This window comes from Cryptotermes secundus, unplaced genomic scaffold (assembly GCF_002891405.2).
Source record: "Cryptotermes secundus unplaced genomic scaffold, Csec_1.0 scaffold1350, whole genome shotgun sequence".
In the NCBI taxonomy this organism is placed as follows: Eukaryota; Metazoa; Arthropoda; class Insecta; order Blattodea; family Kalotermitidae; genus Cryptotermes; species Cryptotermes secundus.
Genome location: NW_019739242.1, coordinates 375,872 through 396,543, shown reverse-complemented (window position 1 = coordinate 396,543; position 20,672 = coordinate 375,872). Strand labels below are relative to the sequence as shown.

The 20,672-nt window shown below is 43.1% G+C and overlaps 2 protein-coding genes across 3 annotated transcripts in view; one reads left to right on the top strand and one right to left on the bottom strand.

Annotated features, from left to right (window-relative positions):
* Positions 1 to 20,672, bottom strand: part of LOC111871890 — a 197,643-nt gene that overhangs the window by 62,372 nt on the left and 114,599 nt on the right. The window lies entirely within an intron of this gene.
* Positions 9,115 to 20,672, top strand: part of LOC111871874 — a 141,295-nt gene continuing 129,737 nt past the window's right edge. The window contains exons 1-2 of one of the 2 annotated variants that reach the window (XM_023865257.2): positions 9,115 to 9,335; positions 9,628 to 9,964. In XM_023865257.2, coding sequence (XP_023721025.1) covers positions 9,909 to 9,964 — 56 coding nt within the window. In that variant the 5' untranslated portion in view covers positions 9,115 to 9,335; positions 9,628 to 9,908. Of the gene's footprint in view, positions 9,336 to 9,543; positions 9,965 to 20,672 lie in introns of both variants that reach the window. The other variant, XM_033754441.1, reaches the window with a different exon arrangement.

Genomic DNA, 20,672 nt, shown 5'->3' with positions numbered 1-20,672 from the left:
AAGAAAGAGAAAATTGGGAAGACCAAGGCGCAGGTGGGTGCACAATATTAAAATGGATCGTTGAGAGATAGGATGGGATGGTATGGATTGGATTAATCTGGCTCAGGATAGGGACCAGTGGAGGGCTCTTCTGAACACGGTAATGAACCTTCAGTTTCCATGAAGTGCTGGGAAATTCTTGAGTAGCTGCAGATTTGGCTGCTCCTCGAGAAGGGATCAGCTTCATAAGTAAGTAAATCTTCATTTGGTTCGATCCCGGATATGGTCAAGTAGGATTTATGGTGAACAAAGTGGCACTGGAGCAGGTTTTCTCCCGAGTACCTTGGTTTCCCCTGCCAATCTTCATTCCACCAATTGCTCCACAATCAGCCTCACCTATCGTCTCGGGCTGGTACAATAGGCCAGAAGTGGCCGCAGTACAAGGGACTTAGTTCCACCCCACTAGCAATAAAAAGAAGTCTTCATTTGAAGATCTGCCAGACTGCATATGATTTTTCACTTCCATGGATTTCGCAAGACCGCCTCTGTGGTCTAGTGGTCAGAGTTCCTGCCTACATATCTACGAGTAGAGGTCCCGGGTTCGATTCTCGGGGTTACAAGATTTTTCTGAAAAGTAATGGGTCTGGAACGGGGTCCACTCAGCCTAGTGAGGGTAATTGAAGAGCTATTTGAAGGAAATTCTTTTACAGGTCAAGATCATCAGCCACGCGCTCAACCCCAACCTGGAGGACCAGATCTCTGTATATATGTCCCCCAGTGACAGGGTGGCCCAGTTATATCCCCAGAGTCAGCGGGTTCCCGTTTACATCGCCTTCTATGACTCGCAAGGCTACGGTGGAAGTATTCTAACCCACTTAAATACGGGGCGTACAATGTTCGTACAAAGAACGATACTTCAATTCTGTCAGATCCTCAAATTTAGAAATCGAATCACTGTATAGTGAATCTATGCTTCTGTAGTGTATTGAGATATTGAGATGACCACATATAATTTATGGTTTACGTCCATGTATTTATCGTCCGTCAATATTGCAACACCTGTTTATTCACTACTTAATTTTAATTTTAGTTTAACATTATACACTTTGACACTACATGTTTCGGCCCCAAACGGCCATCTTCAGGTGTCTTGATATGTTACAAATATATTATTAAATTATGCTAAAACTGCTACACTGTGTTAGCCCGTGTTAAAATCACACGCTGTAGTCCTCTTTTCAAGGCAAGACCAGATGAAACCCTTTAAAGTTTCTATTATACCCACGTTATTTTTGTGCATTTTATTTCACCTCACACGCGGTGTCGTCCATTGTTCATAAATGTATGTCTGTCCAGGGTGTTTTGTCTCGGCAGCTTGTCCCACACGTTCGTAGCCTACTTTTCAGTTTTGACTGCCATATGCCCCTGGTTTGCGTGTTTCCTCCACAGCGTGTGGTGTTGTCTATACTAGGTGTGTTGTCTTAACATAATTGAATAAAATATTTGTAACATATCAAGACACCTGAAGATGGCCGTTTGGGGCCGAAACATGTAGTGTCAAAGTATATAATGTTAAACTAAAATTAAAATGAAGTAGTGACTAAACAAATGTTGCAATACTGACGGACGATAAATACATGGACGTTAAGTTAAACAACTGCAACAGGATGCTGAAATACAGAATTATAATTTATGGTGTCTAGGTCTAACGCATAAATGACTGGATTAATAGAACAAGCACCCATCATAAAGCACATACTTTTAAGTGCATGGAACATAATATTATAAAAAATGCGTCCACAAGTTCATGTCAAATCTCTTGTTAAACTTACATTGAAATAAGTTATGAATGGGCACGTCCCTTTATTAAATCATACTCAGAACGTAGAGGTATGTAAATTAAGAAAAAATAATTCTGTACATCCTTCGTGGACCTCACATAGGAAGGTTGCAGGCAACAAATTCTGATGTAATAAAGGAAAGAGACTAGGATCCACAGCAAGCGATCAAGCAACATGTACTGCAAAATAAGTTACATTTTATAGGCTTAAGTAGCGCTATTATTAAAAGGTAATACAAATATTCAGAAAGTAATGCCATCACCAACTGCAGGACTGATTCATTTTCATAGGATTCTCTTCTGGTCAGTCTCACAGAACAAATACTCAGATGACTGCTTCCTATTTTCTGCTTATCCATAATACGTGCTATTCGAAAATGAAGTTAACGCTTTAATTTTTTTTTAATTCGCTTAGAAGGGGTGCGGAGTCCAGCTGGGTCCATTCAGCACGGCGGCCACTGATTGGCCTATTGTAGCCTGCCCTGGGTGATTATGATGATGGAGAATTTGGTGGAATGAAGATTGGCAGGGGAAACCGAAGTACTCGGAGAAAACCTGCCCCAGCGCCACTTTGTCCACCACAAATCCCACTTGAACAGAGCCGGGATCGAACCTGGGCCGCCGCGGTGGGAAGCCAGCGACTAACCGCTTGAGCTATGGCACGGCCCTAGTTAACCCTTTAAAGCCCAGGATGTATAAACTGTTTCAACACACTAAAACTCTTAATTCTGCCCATATAGTGCACTTGTGTGTTCCGTATGGTTCTCACAACAAACAGCTTTTGTTTCCTTAAACAGCATTAACCATGTGATCTTCGTAGCGGAAACGTAGTATGTTTCCTGTGACATACGAACTGAATTTTTATGTATTACTTAGACGAAAGCCTTCAAAGTCCACATTCTAACCCACTACCTATTTCACTTCCTTAATCTTTACCCTCTCTCAAATTTACCTTTACCTAGAGGGAGGGCACTGCTCCGGAACCTTCAAAGACGGCAAGAGTTCTGTTCCCCGCCCCACCCTTGAACATAGTGTCTCTGATTTCCCTCCCCCCCTCCAGATTTCTCACTGTCTCTCTCTCTCTCTTCAGTCCTTTAATTATTATCACGTTTCCTTCCAGCCTACAACGATAACGTCTAACATCGAGTCCACTTCTGCTTCGTTTTGAGGGTGTTCCGGGTTGAAATCTCAGTTACACAAAAGACAGACGCTTCTTTCAATCCGACAAAAAAAAGTAGAGGTATCCCTGCAAGAGGCCTTGGAGACCCATAGGGTTGTGAGACGTCGAGGCTCCCGCATTTTCTAGACAATCGGCTCACAGATGGCTATGAGGTTGTCAGTCTTACGTGCCGGCCGCCCTTTACCCCCTGGAAGATTCCTGGTACTCATTTCTGTTAAGAGGCTGAGTCTACCCCAGGGCGATAGTGCGCCTGGAAAGATTAAGTAGATTGAAAAAAATTCGATTACTTCATCGGGATTCGATCCTGCGACCTTCCGGCTTGTAGCATAGTGCCTCAACCAACTACGCTACCGCGTGACCCCGTCAGTCCGACATTTGTCTTGGCAGAAGAATTCTTTCAGGCCTTCCAGTCATATGCGACAATAGTACCTCAAACTAGGTCACAGTCATTTGTGATTCATTATTCACTAATTGTCTTACCGCTGACGCTTTCATTGTGCGATCTCTTTTGCAGCGTCAAAGTTTTCATGACGACATTATCAGAGCAATATTTATTTCTTTTTCGAAAAATATAATGAAACTGTAAACTCTGATATGGTGCGACAGTTTGTAGGCATTCATAAGTTGTAAACATTAAATGGCTTCCTGAAGTCCTAACGGACTCGGTTTCTGTGGGAAATGAGTACCTATGCGGCATAGGAATTTGTATTGGCCTCTTCGGTTTCTGAACACGGTGTACGTCGCTTTGAATTCTAACATTTTGATTCAACTCCTTGAGGAGCTCAAGAAATGATTGGAAGAACAAAATTATGTAGGCCCTCACGTAATTTGACTTATAAAAAAAATTGTAATTAGATCGATTTAATTGAGCACACAGTAATATACAGTAAAATGTAAGGTAGCCGGTCACGGTAGCCGAGCGTTCTAAGGCATGTACTGTCTTCGCTCGCTTGGAAACCGGGATCGTGGGTTCGAATCCCACTCAGGGCATGGATGTTTAGTTTGTGTGTGTGTGTGTGCGTTTTTCTGTGTTTGTGTACAGGTAGAGGCCTTGCGACCAGCTTATTGGGGGGGGGGAAGAAAGAATTACGGTTATCAGAAATCTGCAAGAATTTGCTGCAGGGATATACATACTTACTCATGGAGCTGAGTCCTTCTGGAAGAGCCGCAAATTCTGCAGCTACTCAAGAATTCCCCAGCATTTTATGGAACCCGAAAGTTCATTATCGCGTTCAGAAGAGCCCTGAACCAGTCCCTATCCTGATACATATATTATACAAATATTAAGTATTCCTGAACAGTTGTGACGTGGAGTATTACGCTCAATATTTTGAAAGCTTTAACTTCATCCATCGTTCAGTAAAATGTTTCAGAAAATGGATCTACATCTGTTCCAAGGCAGAAGGGTACATACTGAGCTGGGTTCGCTAGAAACAGCTAATTTCAGTCAAGCTGTGTTCTATTGGGTCGTGTTCTTGCTTTGCTTATTATTTAGTCCTGAAAATGGAAGCGAAATATTGCTCCGGATCATTGGTTGAATAAATGACTTTACATCCCAGAAGATAGAACTCTTCAAGTAGTGTTATCTTTGCACTATTAGACGATGGACAAAGTCCGTAAGTGGACTGACACCAAATACGGGTATACAAACGTTGATCAGTATTCTCGCAGTCATCTTGAACACCAAGGCATATACATTTAAATAATTCACGTCGACATTTTCAAGAATCTTCCGTATTTTTGTGCTTAAATATTACATATCAGTGAGTACACATACTGGCATCTATCGTACAAAATCTAATTCTAGTACACTTGAAACTTCTGAATAACAAATCAAGGATACGGTGAAATTGTCCCTGTGCTTAACAAATTAAGCACTACACCGTGACGAATTATGAGGCAGTATTCTTGACCAGATTACTAGCTTGGGAGGGTTGGTCATCTTCACTCCCCGGAGGGGGTTGAATGGACCCCAGAACCGGTTTGGACGACGTGGAGAGGAAACAAATCTTGCCCCTACAAAAACTCGAACTCCGAACCCTTGACCTTCCCGCCCGTAGCCAGTCGCTATACCGACGACGCTAAGGGCAGCGCCAAAGCCCAAGCGGTTAGTCGCTGGCTTCCCACCGCGGCGGTCCGGGTTAGTTCCCGGGTCTGGTCAAGTGGGATTTGTGGTGGACAAAGTGGCGCTGGGGCAGGTTTTCTCCTAGTACTTCGGTTTCACCTGCCAATCTTCATTCCACCAATTGCTCCACAATCATCTTCACCTATCATCTGGGGCTGGTACAATAGGCCAGAAGTGGTCGCAGTACAAGGGACTTAGCCCCACCCCAATAGCATTAAAGAAAAAATACCCGACTGCGTTATCCGGGCACTACTGCATATTGGCGACTATCTGACTGTCAACCCGGCTGTTGGGGCCACCCCGTCTCTCCAATGCGCACCGGGGGATAAAGTTGACCACTCAACCCCATCTGGTACCGAGGTCAAGACTCTCTCGTATGTCTTCATGGGGGGGACAACTATACGTTATACTTTTTACCTGGCTGTATCATATTACGAAAATGGTGGTTTGAGTTACACTAAAGAATATAATAGCATCAGTAAACAATCTAGTCATGCTGATAACACCACAGATGTAACCAACTACAGCGTGCTTGCTACGTGTTGCAGTCGTGATATGCAGAATATCGCGGCCAGCTGACTATGCCGGCTCGGTTGTCGTATTCGCAGAGGCTGGAGAAAAGGACAGAAAATACAAAGAAAGGTCTGGAGAATAATAAAAATTATTACACTCTTTTCTACTAAAATAATTTCCCCTGGTTTGTTGAGGCACTATTCTTCAAGCAAGAAGGTCGCGGGTTCGAGTCCCGATGAGGTGAATTTTTTTTCAATTGACCTAATCCTTCCAGCCGCACTATGGACCTAGGGTCGGCTCAGCCTCTAACAGAAATGAGTACCAGGAATCTTCCTGGGGGGTAAAGGGCGGTCGGTCCGTAAACCTGACAAACTTACCGCCATCTCTGAGCCGACTTTCTAGAAAATGATGGATCCTCGACCTATCACAACCCTATGGGCTTCCACGGCCTGTTACAGGGATAGCTTTACCATTTTTTTACACTCTTTCAGTATAAGAATAATTTAATAAATAAATCCTCGTTTAAAAAATCACTATCACAATTTTAGAGTATGCAAGTATAGCCCGTCCGAAGTTTAGAAACCTGTATTGGTCTTACAGTGACAGTTTTGCAACGTAGCTGTATTATGCTCCACATACTTAAGAGCTGCTTCTTGAATTACAAGAAATGTTGCCTCAGAAAATATTCAGGTACCAAATATATAAATCAGTATTATGCTTCAATTTTCGCTCAGAAATGCATACTCAGATTAGATAATACGTGGTATACGTGGTAAAAGCAACTCATCACGCTGAAATTATACCGGAATGCAAATTCAATTTTCCCTCTAAAATGAGAGCTCATCAAGGAGCAGGTAAAGCAACAATAGGGGCATCGATACTCTTGCGAGTACCCGAAAGGCATCACTCACTCATGGAGGTGAGCCCTTCTTGAGAAGCCGCCAATTGTGCATCCACTCAAGAATTTCCCAGCATTTTATGGAACCCGAAGTTTCATTACCGTGTTCACAAGAGCCCTCCACTGAGCCCTATCCTGAGCCAGATCAATCCAATCCATACAATCCCACCCTATCTCTCTGAGATCCATTTTAATATTGTCCGCTCACCTACGTCTTGGTCTTCCCAGTGGTCTGTTTCCTTCTGGCTTTCCCACCAATATCCTATATGCATTACACTTTCCCCCAATTTGTGCTACATGCCCTGCCCATTTCATTGTCCTTGATTTCATCATTCTAATTATACTTGGAGAAGAGTATAAGTTATGAAGCTCCTCATTATGCAGTTTTCTCCAACCTCCTGTCACTTCACCTCTCTTCGATCCAAATATTCTCCTCAGCACCCTGTTCTCAGACACCCTCAGTCTATGTTCCACCTTCAGATTTCATACCCAAACAGAACCACGGGCAAATTATAGTTTTGTATATCCTAATTTTTATGTTTATAGACAGCAGACGAGAAGACAAAAGGTTGACTGAACGGTAGCAAGCATTCCGAAAAGGCATACAGAACAATTCTATTTAGAATATAAATAAGTGTGCCAGTAGATAAGGAATTCCATATCGATAATGGAGACGTTTACATCCATATCGAAGTGTTTTATCTGTTTGGGAATGTAATATAACTTAATCACAAACAATGGACATTGCGTATATTTACATTACGCAACTTCCAATGCCACTCACAAATCCCTTCTTCGTACTGTAGCATGTAGTTTCGTTGCTATACAAGGATCGCAAGAAGGAACATGAGTTACTTTATAACGGCCGGTAAACACGGCAACTATATCCAAGCTATCGCTAGGCAACTGCTTATAACAACGATAGAGGGACTTTTGAAGGCGGTGTTTTCTGTCGGGTCCGCCCCGAGGCTATGTAGCAAGGATCTCAGGCCGGCTGAGGGAGTTCAGTTGAGTGAAATGAAACGGTTGGTTAGTGAGAAAGATTTCAGTTGAGGGCTGGTAGTTGAGTCGAGAAGGCTGAGGAGAGAAGGCGCTATATTTGAGTTGGCAAGAGTTCTGCTCAGACGGCTGTGAAAAGAGAGCCTGAGCGCGGGAAGCTGGAGAATCTCAACTGTTAGAAGCCGTTGTCTGATAATGGCTAGTGAAGACTGAGAATATTTATCTTGTGCTGCTGATTTGTAAATTGTGGAGATTCAGCAATAGCGCTATAATTTCTTGTAGTTCTGAGTGGTGTGTACAAGTGTGTCAATAAATTCATTCACTAATTCAAACCCCGTCACATGGAAGTACTACTCAGCCGAAAAGCCTTTTTCTTTGTGCCAGATTGACAGGATCTCTCTCTTCTGCGGAAGTATTGCGGTCCCGCTTGCAGCCAGACCAAAGACGTACAATTTCTCACTACGTCCATGTTATCTATCTCGTACGCTTGGCGAGACCCCGTTTCGGAACGGATGCAGTCCTGCGCGTGTGATCGAATACAGGGCAGAGCATGCTGGAGAAGTTTATGGAACAAGTGATACATTTAATTTTCGGAACTTCGATAGGGTTTGCACTTCCGTACTGATTATGGAAAATTATGATACCGAGAAAACGGAGAAACTATGAATGTCCTGCCTTTGTTCAACCTAACCTATCGACTCGATGGAGGGAGTCCGATAGCTCAGTCGGTATAGTGACTTACGGGCTGGATGGCCGCGGGGTTGGAGTTCAAGCCCCGGTAGGGGAAAGAATTTACTTCTCTTCGCGGCGCCCAGACAGGGACAAGAGGTAGCGTAGTTGGTTGAGGCACTATGCTACAAGCCGGAAGGTCGAGGGTTGAGTCCCGTTGAGGTCATTATATTTTGTTCAATTTACCTAATCTTTCCAGCCTCACTATGGCGCTGGGATCGACTCAGCCTCTAACAGAAGTGAATACCAGGAATCTCCCGGGGGGGGGGGTGAAAGGCGGCCAACGGGTAAGGCTGACAACTTTACCGCCATTTGTGAGCCGATTGTCTAGAAAATGTAGGAGCCTCGACGTCTCACAACCCTATGGGCCTTCACAGTCCTTTACAGGGATACATTTACATCACTATACCGCGTCGTCCAGATGGCTTCTGGTGGCCTCCTAGCGTTCTATCCAATTGGTACCGGTGGCTCTTTCTCCGGGGGTGCCGAGGTAAAGAATACGTGAATCTATATATCCGCTCCCCGTACGTCTTCATTGAGTAGTACGTAATTAATTAACTTTAACTTACTTTATCGACTCGTTGAAACAAACCATTGATCATTGAATTATATCCTCGTTCCTGGAGGGGATCACGAGGCATTAGCCTGTGATTTTACCTGGAAACGTGAGGCATCATGAAAAAAGGGTGAATTGAAAACTACCTCGGTAGCGCAACGAAAAATCTGTCTGTCGCTTTAGGAGAAATCCGAAGCAGAAGGAAAGAAAGAGAGAGAGAGAGAACGTGGCTGTGCTAGGTTCAGTGGCAGGCAGCGGCAGGCCGACACATCAGTATTGGTCGAAGAGCCGGTGGTGGAGGTCGTTGGTTATGTGCGTTGTCGATGCGCGACGTTCCATCACGTGCCGTGAAAATGATGACGAATTTTCGTGTTCGTTAAGTATTAACGTGCCTATTCTAAGTTAAATGCGATTGTTCTGAGAGATATTAAATATATTTTTGTGTTGACTTGTTTTAATTTCTAGCTGTTGTGTTCTCAGAACTTAACGCCGCTTGTCACGCATTCGTAGTTTTAGGTAAAGAAGAATGCAATTTACATTATTTCTTTTTTATATGCATTCACTGAATTCGCTGAATTTGTCATTTTAAATTAGGATCTAAAAAATATATATTTGTTTTCTGCTGGAAATTGCCTCAGCACAAATCAAAGTTTTCATACGTGAATAATTTTTTCAAAGTTTATGGTATTTGTTTGTGAACATCTGATCAAAGTTGTGTTGCTAGGCAGGGTGGTGGGGTTACCATGAGCAAGAGAGGAAGAAGATGACACGGAAATGAATAAATTATAGCTGTCAATACTGCCAACAGGAGCTGTGAGTGCCTTGCCTATCGCGGTACAACTGCCGTCCAATTGTTAATGTTAAAGCAACAAAAGCACCAGACACTACTGCCCTTCACAGCTACGGTTCCAGCACCTGCAGAGATACGCGAAGAAGGCGTAATCAAGCTCTCATCACACGATAATGCTGCCGTCAGTGAAGCACATTTTGTAGCTTATTTCAAACTATTTTCGAATTAATTCTATTAACACTATTGCATCGATATTATCGTTGCTGTTTTCAACAGAAACACAAACCTTTGGTTTAACAATGAAGGAGCACCGCATGAGAGCGCTTCGAGTTACCACAACAAATAGTATTACCAGGTAAGCGACTTCGTTGTCTCCTCTCATTTAAAGTGATATTCTGATATTTATAATAATTTATAGTCACACAGAGTGGTGATATGAGCACCATGTCATAGAGTGTGAAGGTAAATGTCTACGCAAATTTAACTTTGGTACTTACTGGAAATAAGTGGTTAGGTTCACGTTTCGACAACCGTTTGATGTGAGACCGGATTGACCCCCACAGATGGTTTGAATATGTCAAAAAGAAAAATTTTGCGTGTGCCGGGAATCGAATCCGATAGACCTAATAATACCGTAAGAAATTCAAATCTCACATTTCTTTTCCTCTGGGGTCCTCCTAGCCTTCTGTCTAAGGGAAACGAGGGCTATTCCCCCCGAGGTAAATGGGCTGGCAAATGAAGGTGACCACTTAACTAAATCTAGTGCCGGAGTTAAGAACGTTTGAAGCTAATTTCCACCTCCATACGTATTCATAGTTAAGCACAGGGACAGCACCGAGTGGTAGGATGAATAGTGACTAATGTATGAGAAATATTTCAAGGAAGTAATGTGACTTCGTTTGAGGTAGCATTCCGCCATTTGCTTGGAGTGACAGGAATTGCGCAAAATATCTCAGTCAGGATATCCGGTGTCTGGACCGGGATTTGAATCTGAGACCTCATGAATACAAAGCAGGATTCCTGATCACTCGAAACTCGACCTTCAATAGCAAGGACTCAAGCCTGGTATACTCGCATGGTGTATTGCAGACAGTCGCCTCTATTGGCAGGAAGAATTTGGGCTCACCACACGTGTCTAAAGCTGTAATGGTCGTAACTGTAAAAAAGTAGAACGTAGTGTTGCTGTACAGGGAGCCGACAGAACGACTTTTCTAGTTGGCTAAATTCTTCATAGTGTGATCTTCTGAGTTATGACACGTTATCGTCTGATAGGTGGTTACAAAATTCGGCTAATGCTTGCTACCATTTAGTCCAGAACCTTTTGTCTTCTCGTCTGCCGTCTAAAAACATAAAAATTAGAATATGCAGAACTATAATTTTGCCTATGGTTCTGTATGGGTGTAAAATTTGGTATCTGACATTAAGGGAGTAACATAGATTGACGGTAGGAGCCTGGATCGCGTAGTCTGTATAGCGACTTGGATGAACGAGGGGTCGGAGTTCGGGTCTCGGTAGGGTCAAGAATGTTCTCTTTCACACGTGCCTTTCTAGACACTTGGAAAAATGGTTCCTTGGACCATAATATAGTCAATGTATGGACCTCGAATATCACGATCGGTACACAAACGAATGATTTTGTGTAACAGCGCAGAATATTAATAACGCTTTCTGCTAAAATGCTTTCCGACTGAACGATTATTTTAAGTTCTCGGATTTTGCGCAGACTTGTCTGAAATGACATGCTGTTCAAAATAACACTACATAAAATAGTTGTAAGGGCTAGATCTGACAAAGTTAATAGCCTTGATAATCATTTTTCAAAGGGGACATTTTACCGGAATCTTCTCCAAAACACGGAGAAACTGAAGTGCGGTCAATTTAACGCATACAGAATCTGTGCTTGGGCAAGAAGTTTTTCAAAGAAATAANGAGTTACGTGAATGGAAAAGCAGCGGCTCCGGTCTAGAAAATCGAGATTATCGGTCGTGGGGATCCATTTCGCTGACCACGCGACACCTCATATCCGCTAAAGTTGTAACTAACTTCGCCGGCAAACGGCGGTCGCTAGGTCGGTATATTTCGCTTGCGGACTAAAACCACGGAGTTTGTTTTGTATAATAATAATAATAATAATAATAATAATAATAATGGAGTATTTGATCTGTAGGATGAAATCATGCGATAGAGAAGTAGGCTTATGAGCTCTGCTGGAAATTATTTGTTACTCTTTATCGTCAGAAAGTCACGCAGTGATAACTTTACGAAATAGTTGCCAGGAAACGAAGCAACATTGGACAGACACACAAACCTGTGTATGGACACCTCGTAACCAGCCCAGAGACATGGGAACGGAAGGAGAAAACTGGAGAGACAAAAGCATTGCGTCTGTGTCCGCGCTATGTGCCACTGGAAGTTGTAAGGTAAATTCATGTAAAAATGCGTATAAACAAACACCTCTCTTAGATTGTAATGTAAGGGAGCGGAGTAGGCCGCGCCACTGGCTTCCCACCGCGGCGGCCCCGGTTCGATCCCGGGTCTGCACAAGTGGGATTTGTGGTGGACAAATTGGCGCGGGGGCAGGTTTTCTCCGACTACTTCGGTTTCCCCTGCCTATCTTCATTCCACCAGTTGCTCCACAATCACCCTCACCTATCATCTGGGGCTGGTACAATTGGCCAGAAGTGGCCGCAGTACAAGGGACCACTAGCAATAATAAAAAAGGGAGCGGAGTCAGAAATATGGGTCTACTTGTAGCTCCTATGTTTCGCCTGAAACTAAAGGGTCCTGACAAAAAGAAAAAAAGAACCCCGAACAATAAGAAAAGTCCGGATTTCCAAAGTATCCTCCTTCCTTCAGATTTTCCGGCTACAGTTATATAGTATGCATTCATGCTACATGCCTTTCCAATATGATGTAATATTCTGTAAAGGAAACGAAGTGTGACGTGTTATCTTCCCCATCCTCTTGTTACTTCCTTGTCCGACACAAATCATTTGATCCCTAAAGAGCAAGGCAAAAGTTACACTTGTGTTAATTAATTACGCATTACGCCATAAAGACGTATGGGGGAGTGGGGTATAGCTCCACCATTCTTGACCTCGGTACTAGATGGAGGTGAGTAGTTAGCTTCACGCGCCGGCCACTTCGCCCCCGATACCCATTGGATAGGAGGCTGCTTGGGCTCGAGAACCGGTCTTGACCCTATGGAGTAGAGAGTAATCTACTGCTCTTGCTGGAAATCGAACCCCGGCATTGCAGTCCATAGCCCGTCGCTATATCTGTTGAGCTATCCTGGCTCATGGTCTTAAAAAAAAAAAAGAGCAAAAAGCAAATGTACCCCCGGAGTAACAAAAGAAAGAAGCGTTTCGGGTACACACGACGTACATTGCAATACGTTTAAACTTGAGCGAGCAGGAAATAGGGCGGACGTGGATAGACGCCGTTTGCTTAGTTCCGGGACGCTGCTTTAACGACGCTGTTTACAGTGCCTTAAGATGTCGCAAATCGTTCATAAAAACGACAGCTACAAGAACGAGTTTCTGAATGCATTGTAATCATTTTCATAATAGCGGGACAGCTCAGTTGATATAGCGACGGGGTGGACGGCCCGGGTTTAATTCCCGGCATTACAGTATTTTTCTGTTCCTCACAGCGTCCAGACCGACCCTGGGACCCACCCACTCTTCAATTCAAAGAGTACCGATTGTGATTTCCTTGGAGGTAAAGGGGGGGGGGAGTACGAAGCCGACCATTCACCTCCATTATTGTCGAGGTCTAGAATGATGGAGCTATGCCTCCACTCCCCGATATATCTTCACTGCATAATGCTTAATTAAGCACAGAGACTACTTTATATTCTTTTTTTTTACACGTGTTGGCTATTTTCTGGTCTCTTCTTGACCTGTAGAGCCATATGGCAGGACGGTAGCATAAAGGTGGAACGCACTTGGTCCACAATTAGCAGGTATTATTGCATTAATGACTGTATCGAAATTATTCCCGTTTATACAGATCTCTGCAACTTCTATTCAAGATATTTTCTCTCGAGTTAATACTCCCAAAGCGTTTTAGGTAATATTCGTCTTGAAACTAATTGCAGCAAATGAATCTCACGCGTCATCTGAATCAAAATCCGTCAGAGGGCGTAAACGTTATGCTTATGAAGACCAAGATATTCATTTACACAATTCTGTGAAGTGGCTCTTAGGGCAAGTGACTTGAAATAATCCAAATAAACAAAACTCAGGATGATTCAACAGAATCAGACCCACCGTATCGAGTTTGGTCAAAAATGAACAAGCAGTTTGAGGCCCACTACCAAACGAGGAGGTAATTTGTTATTATTTTTTTTTCGAAATATATTTAGAAAAAAAAGTCGCCAACTTTAAAACTATAACTTTCCGGCTGTGATATACTATACGCGTAGATAAAGGTAAAAATGTGAAATTATTCCTGTAATTAATTAATTAATTAATTAAGCATCCGCCAATGTTGACCTCGGCTCTAGATGAAGGTGAATGGTCAGCTTCACACCCCGCCTGCTTTACCCCAGGGGGGTATTCATTTGGTAGGAGGGTGGTTGGGCCTCAGAGCCGGTCTGGACGCTGTGAAGTTTCTCTTGCCCATGACAGGAATCAGATTCTGGCCATCCTGTCCGTAGCTGTACCGACTGAGCTATCCCGTATATTACAATGAAACCATAAGAAGAACTAGGGAGTCGGCAGCGAACCGCTGACCTCGTCTAATCGAAGAATTTCTTATAAAGGAGAATACCGTGGAATGTTAGCAGTGTTAATATTTCCTCTTCTTGTGTTTGGATGGACTGTTTGTGCAGAGCTGAGGGGAACATTTGAACTTCAGAGGAATGACACAACAGAAAGATCGAGAAAACTGTGCAATGAGGAACTTCGTATCTTGTATTTTAATTATATTTTAAGCTATTTTTTTTATTTATTTTTTTTTATTTATTTTTTATTTCTCTTCCAGCCCATTCGGGGCCCATGCATGTTATTCAGTTCCGTAAATTTTTCATAGACGGTGGGACTCCTTGGACGGGTGTTCAGCCCGTCACAAGACCTCTACATAAACACAGAATAAACGCATACACACACCAAACATCCATACCCTAAGTGGGATTCTAACCCACGATTCCAGCGTTCGAGCAAGCGAAAACAGTTCATGTCTTAGACCGCGCGGCTACCGCGACCGGCACATATTAAGCTATTACGATGTTAAAATTGGTAGGGAACCATGTAAAAAACATCCAAAATTATAATCGGAAAACCAAAGGCGAAGGCCACTTGAGAGATATAAGCGTAGATGAGAGGATAATTTTAAAATGGGTCTTAAAAAGTAAGGTGGGCGATTTGGACTATTGTCGCGTGTTGCCTGTGTAATGCGACAAATAATTCACGCAGGTCTCCGGTTTACACTAGCAAGTACTATCATCCACTTATAACGTCTGGTACATTCAGCCTTTTGCGCACCGCTTATGGGACCCCTTTCTCAACAGTTCGGTTTTCCCGTTGCCATACAACGCTTCGAACAATTCGGTGTAACCGTGAAAACTCAATATTAGAATTCCAATGCTGCATTCTATTCCGCTGTCTAGGAAATGACATCCGTTGACAAGCAACGAACGCTGAAATATGCTCCATAGTCCGACTTTCAGGCAGCACGTCACGATATTTATCTGGCTTAGGATGCAGAGAAGAGGCGGGCTGTTGTGAGCACGGTAATGGACCTTAACGAGTTTCATAAAATTTTTAGAATTATTTGATTAACTGAGCTATTATTAGCTTCTCAAGATGAGATCTTCCGCATTGACATAAAGTAAAGTAAAAGTAAAGCTATCCCTGTACCAGGCCGTGAAGGCCCATAGGGTTGTGAAACGTTGAGGGTCCCACATTATATAGACAATCGGCTCAAAGATGGCGCACCGGCCGCGCTTTACTCCCCATGAAAATTATTTAATTAATTCCTGGTACTCATTTCTGTTAGAGGCTGAGTAAACCCCAGGGCCTAGTGCGGCTGGAAGGATTAAGTCAAGTGAAAAAAATCCAATGACCTCATCTGGATTTGAACCCGCGACCTTCCGGCTTGTAGCATAGTACCTCAACCACTACGCTAACGCGTGCCCCCCTTCCGCATTGACATAATTAAAAGCACAATAGACCATTGAAGATCGCAATGCTAGGGCCAGTTTTATGGCTCACCCCTCATACTCATAATTAAAACAAGCTGTCCGTCCGTCCCTTATTAACTTCTCATGTATAGGCGTATACGAACGGAACAACTAAGGTTTATTCGATTACCAGGCATCTCAGACCTAAATAAAACTTCGGCTTCATAATTAATGGCTTCACTAAGATAAGAAAAGAAAAAGAAAATTGGCAACTGCCTTGATGCCGGATATATAAGCCCAGAAACAGGTCTTTGGATCTAAAAATGTTTAGATGTGTAGAGACCATCACTGGCTGGCCTATCACGGGGTTAAAGTATCGGGTTTTTAACCTGTTGGACGCGCCCCACTTTAGGGTCGCTGCCTTGTAGCGATGACTGGCTACGACCCGTTGTGAAAGTTCAACGCCAAACTGTGTATCCGAGCACGTCTGCTACGGTATGGGAGATCAGCGGTTCTGTTTTCCTCTGGCGTGGTTCTTGTAGTTCCCTCAGCTGAGAGGTGAAGGGGTTTCCACACACATCATCCAGAGTAACACACTACACTAGTTATCGGGAAGTATGCGGTTCGAATCTCAAGCAGCATATCGGTTAAACAGGCATTTGTGTTTATGATTTTCTTAGATTTCTGCAGATGAATTCCGGATTATAAGCTTATCCCGACAGACTCCGCTTTCCACATACATAGCTACTATAGTGTATATGCATTTGACACCATAACCTTCTGAATATTGTAATAAACATTCAGATACCGTAAAATATAGGGAATATATTGACTATCTGAGCGACTGTTAACTTTCATAGTGGAGTTAGCCGAAACAGCGACGTTACTTAACCGAAGCACAATAGCACACACACATTTCCTTTTACGAAGGAAATCGACGACTGAAATCGTTGACAACGCTCACCACTAGTCGCAAATATCTGCGTGTACTGGAAGTTCCTATATGATATTTGTATTCGGCCTTTGCACGAAGTATATAATGCAGCATGAGGAATCTGGATAGCTCAGTTGGTATAGCGACGGACTGCGGGCTGAATGGACCGGGTTCGATTCCAGGCAGAGCAAGATTTCTTCCTCTCCGCAGAGTCCAGACCGACTCTGGGGCCCACCAAGCCTCATATCCAATGGGCACCGGGGGCTGTTTCCCCAGGGGTAAAAGTGGTAAAGGCGTGAAGCTGATTATCCACCACCTAGTGTGGAGGTCAAGAACGGCTAAGTTATACCTCTATTCACCATACGTCTTCATGGTTTAGTGCTTAATTAATTGAGCACAGGACAGTTTTACCTTTCATATAATGCATAATGGGGATGTGATATCAATCCGTCTGTAAGTCATTTTCAAAAATGCAAACGTTTTCTATGAAATCTAGTATTATGGTTCCACATAGAGAGTTCTAAAAGAAGTTATTGAAGGAAAGATAGAGGGGCGGATAGAAGTGACCAGAAGACGAGGAAGAAGACGTAAGAAGATGCTGGATGACCTTGGGGACAGAAGAGGATATTTTTATTTGAAGGAGAAAGCTCTAGATCGCATCAAGTGAAGGAACTGTTTTGGTAGAGACCGTGGACCTGTCGTCTTGACAGATTACTGATGAATGAATGTAAAGAGCTATCAGGTCATTTTCATTCTTGGTCTGTGGTCTATACTTAATGAAATGTGAAGACATATTTTTTATATTTATACTCATTTGTATTTTCATTAATTTCCTCAAAAATAAAATTTTATCTGAAATAAATGTATATCACAGTCAAAGGTAAAATTGTCCCTGTGCTTAAGTAATTAACCACCACGATATGAAGACGTATGGGGGGAGTGCACCTGGGCACTAAATGATGAGTGGTCTGCTTCACGCCCTGGTGGATTTACCCTCGGGAAAAGAGCTCCCGGTTCCCATTGGATAAGACTCAATGGTTCCCAGAGAAGATCTGAATGTTACGAAGAAGAGAAAATCCTTTTACCCTACCGGGAATCGAACCCTGGCTCCTCAGACATCCAGCCTGTAGCCTCTCGCTGTAGCGGCTGAACTCTCCTGGCTAATGAAAAATGAAATCATCTCAGGCTACCATCTGTGTCAGCTGGTTAAAAACGACACTTCCTTGGGACTTCCCTGTCCCCTTCATCAGGACCTGATGCTCTCATTTTTTTTTAATTAGTTGATACGGTTGATAGCCAGAGGGATTGTATCACGGGTAGCCTCCTTGAATTAGATCTTACAACGAAGGTTGTAAAAAGCGAATGCATTTCGAAAATGTGTGTGCTAAAGATTGAAGCACACTTTTAATTTTTCTACATACCAGAATGTTCTATATCTGATGTCCTTAGAATTCAACATTTTCTTGCGTCACCAAGCGGAACCTCCCAAATAATGTTCTCAAAGCATGGCAGAGGAATCGTCACGAAAACGGAGGAATTTTTTAAATAGTTGGGACCTTTTTTTTCTTTTCATAGCTATGAGATAAATTTCTCCGCACACGGGGGGGGGGAAAGAGGCAAATTTTTTGTAAAATCTTTAGTTTTATAAATAGTTGACGCGAAGTTCCGACCTCCCCGTTACTTGTTCATTATATTCATTTTGTGCCTTCGTAGCACAGGAACAATGCTTTGCGCTGGGAAGACGACTCTAGAGGTGAGCCACCAGTGTGTTGCATTAGTGACTGACTGCATGGTCTCGCGTTTGGGTCCATTTCTCCTCCCATTTCCTACATTTCATGGCAAGGGGATGGAAGCAAACCGATTTACGCAAGGCATCTAAGAATTTTAGATATGTATCGTGTGTTACAATCGATTTTACAGAGCGGAGAGTTGTTTACAGGCGTAGCAATAATGTTCAGTATCTAAATGATTGCCTGCTGGGCGACCATTGTTTTGGTCTCAACAGTTTCTGCCAAAGGTACCCGTTTTGTGACAGAACAAGGCCTGTCTAGCTCGGAGCTTAGCGAAGCACCTCAAACTTTAGAGAAGTGGGGATGTCATCAGTTTAGAAAAATGAAGAAAATAGAATTCAGATGCTTTCTGACCACGAGAGAAAGACTGAATTTTTCCTTCCCCCTTCCTGCCTTAAAGCAAATTTTAGTGCCCCATTAGTTAAAGTACTATAGCGCCGTCGGTATAGCGACTGGCCACGGAGTGGACGACCGCGGGGTCAGAGTTCGAATCCCGGTAGTGTCAAGAATTTTCTCTTCTCCACAGCGTCCATACAGGCTCTGGGGCCCACCCAGACTCCTATCCTAGGTTACCGGGGCCGGGACGAGGCCGGGCCGGGGCGTGAAGCTGACCATTCGCCTCCAACTAGTACAGAGTTCAAGAAAATATCTATACATCCACTCCCCCATAGTCCTCAGTGGTGTAGTGCTTAATTAGTTGAGCACAGGGACAACTTTACCTTTTTACCTTTTACTGAGATGACAGAAATGTTGCTAGCTGTGAACCCCTAAGGGCTGTTTCTCATTCCTCATGAATGAACTGCAGAACTGAGAAACTTGACAAGGAACTCTGCCAATAAATCAGGACCAGTGTAACGGCCGCATTCCTGAAAGTGACAGAGCAGGTCTTTTTCGAGTTTTTAACACGTAGTTTAAAGATTAAGCATTTTGGATACGGCGGTTTAAACTCCGTATACCCGGGAATTTCCATTTGTCCTCAAAAATAAATGCAGACTACTTTGTGGTGGACCAATGGGAAGACGAATGCTCGTATTGGGAGATTCTCACTTTCGATATCCGAAGAGGGCATGGAGATGACCCCACGAGACGTCAAGATAATAGCATATTAACTTCTGGACTCAAATCCCACGAAACTTAATCCAACTCTCCCGTGCCACCAGGTTTCATATTAAATTCTTTCCGTCAAAATTTCGGTGATTCAGTCTAGAAAATTTAATTGTGGAAGTTTCTTGCACTTACTAGACAGACAGCGACTCCAAGTTTGTGTGATAATATCAAAGACATGAAATTAAACTTCAAGTATTAAGTAAACAACAGTTCATCTCTTTCTTTATTTTTGTCATCGTATTTTCTTTCTCCTTCCCAGCTTCACTTCAACCAATACGCGTTACGCCCGAGTTCTCATTCAATTGCCGACAAATACTGCCCTACCTACCGGCCTCATCTCTTCCAGCAAACACCACGCCAAACCCCCTGAGGAGATTAAAGGCGAAAGCCGGGACAGACAAAATTGAAAGTGACGCAAGTCCAAAGGATGGTTGCAGTTTTCATTTGTGCTTTTTCATTACCTACGTCTAAATTTTCATAAAAGGTACGGCTGCAATCTTAAAAATTATGGAACTATGACAGTGCTTAAGCACCGGGCCGTGAAGGCGTGTGGTGAAGTGGAAGTAAGCCTATAGCTCAACTATTCATGAACCTCGGCTTCAGATAAATATAAGCGGTCAATTTCACGTTCTGGGCATTTTTCCCTCGGACACCCATTGATCTGGAGACTTGTAAGGCCGTCAAAATCGGGGTTGTACATGGTGACGGGGAAGAAAATCGGAAATCGAACTCCGGTCATCTAGCCCATAGCCAGAGACAGCATTGTCTCAGCTGTGGCGGCTCTAGACCGATATACGTATCAAGATAACTTGTATGGGATGATGAGTCTTCGTGACGATAACAATTTAAAGTATTACAACGCCACACGGGCTTGTAGGTAGTTACTGGAATTTCGGTGAAACGTGAAGATTCTATCATCAGAGTACAAAATTTTGATCGAAATATGTGCTCTGAAGATGGAATCAGTAAGTTTCTCCAAAATGTTGGTAAATATATATGAAACTACACGGCGTCATACTGTAGAAGACCGAAATCTATGAATAACTTTTATAGTTTTTTCCTCCATGTAATTTTTTCGGCACACGTACGGAAGTTTCTGCAACTAAAC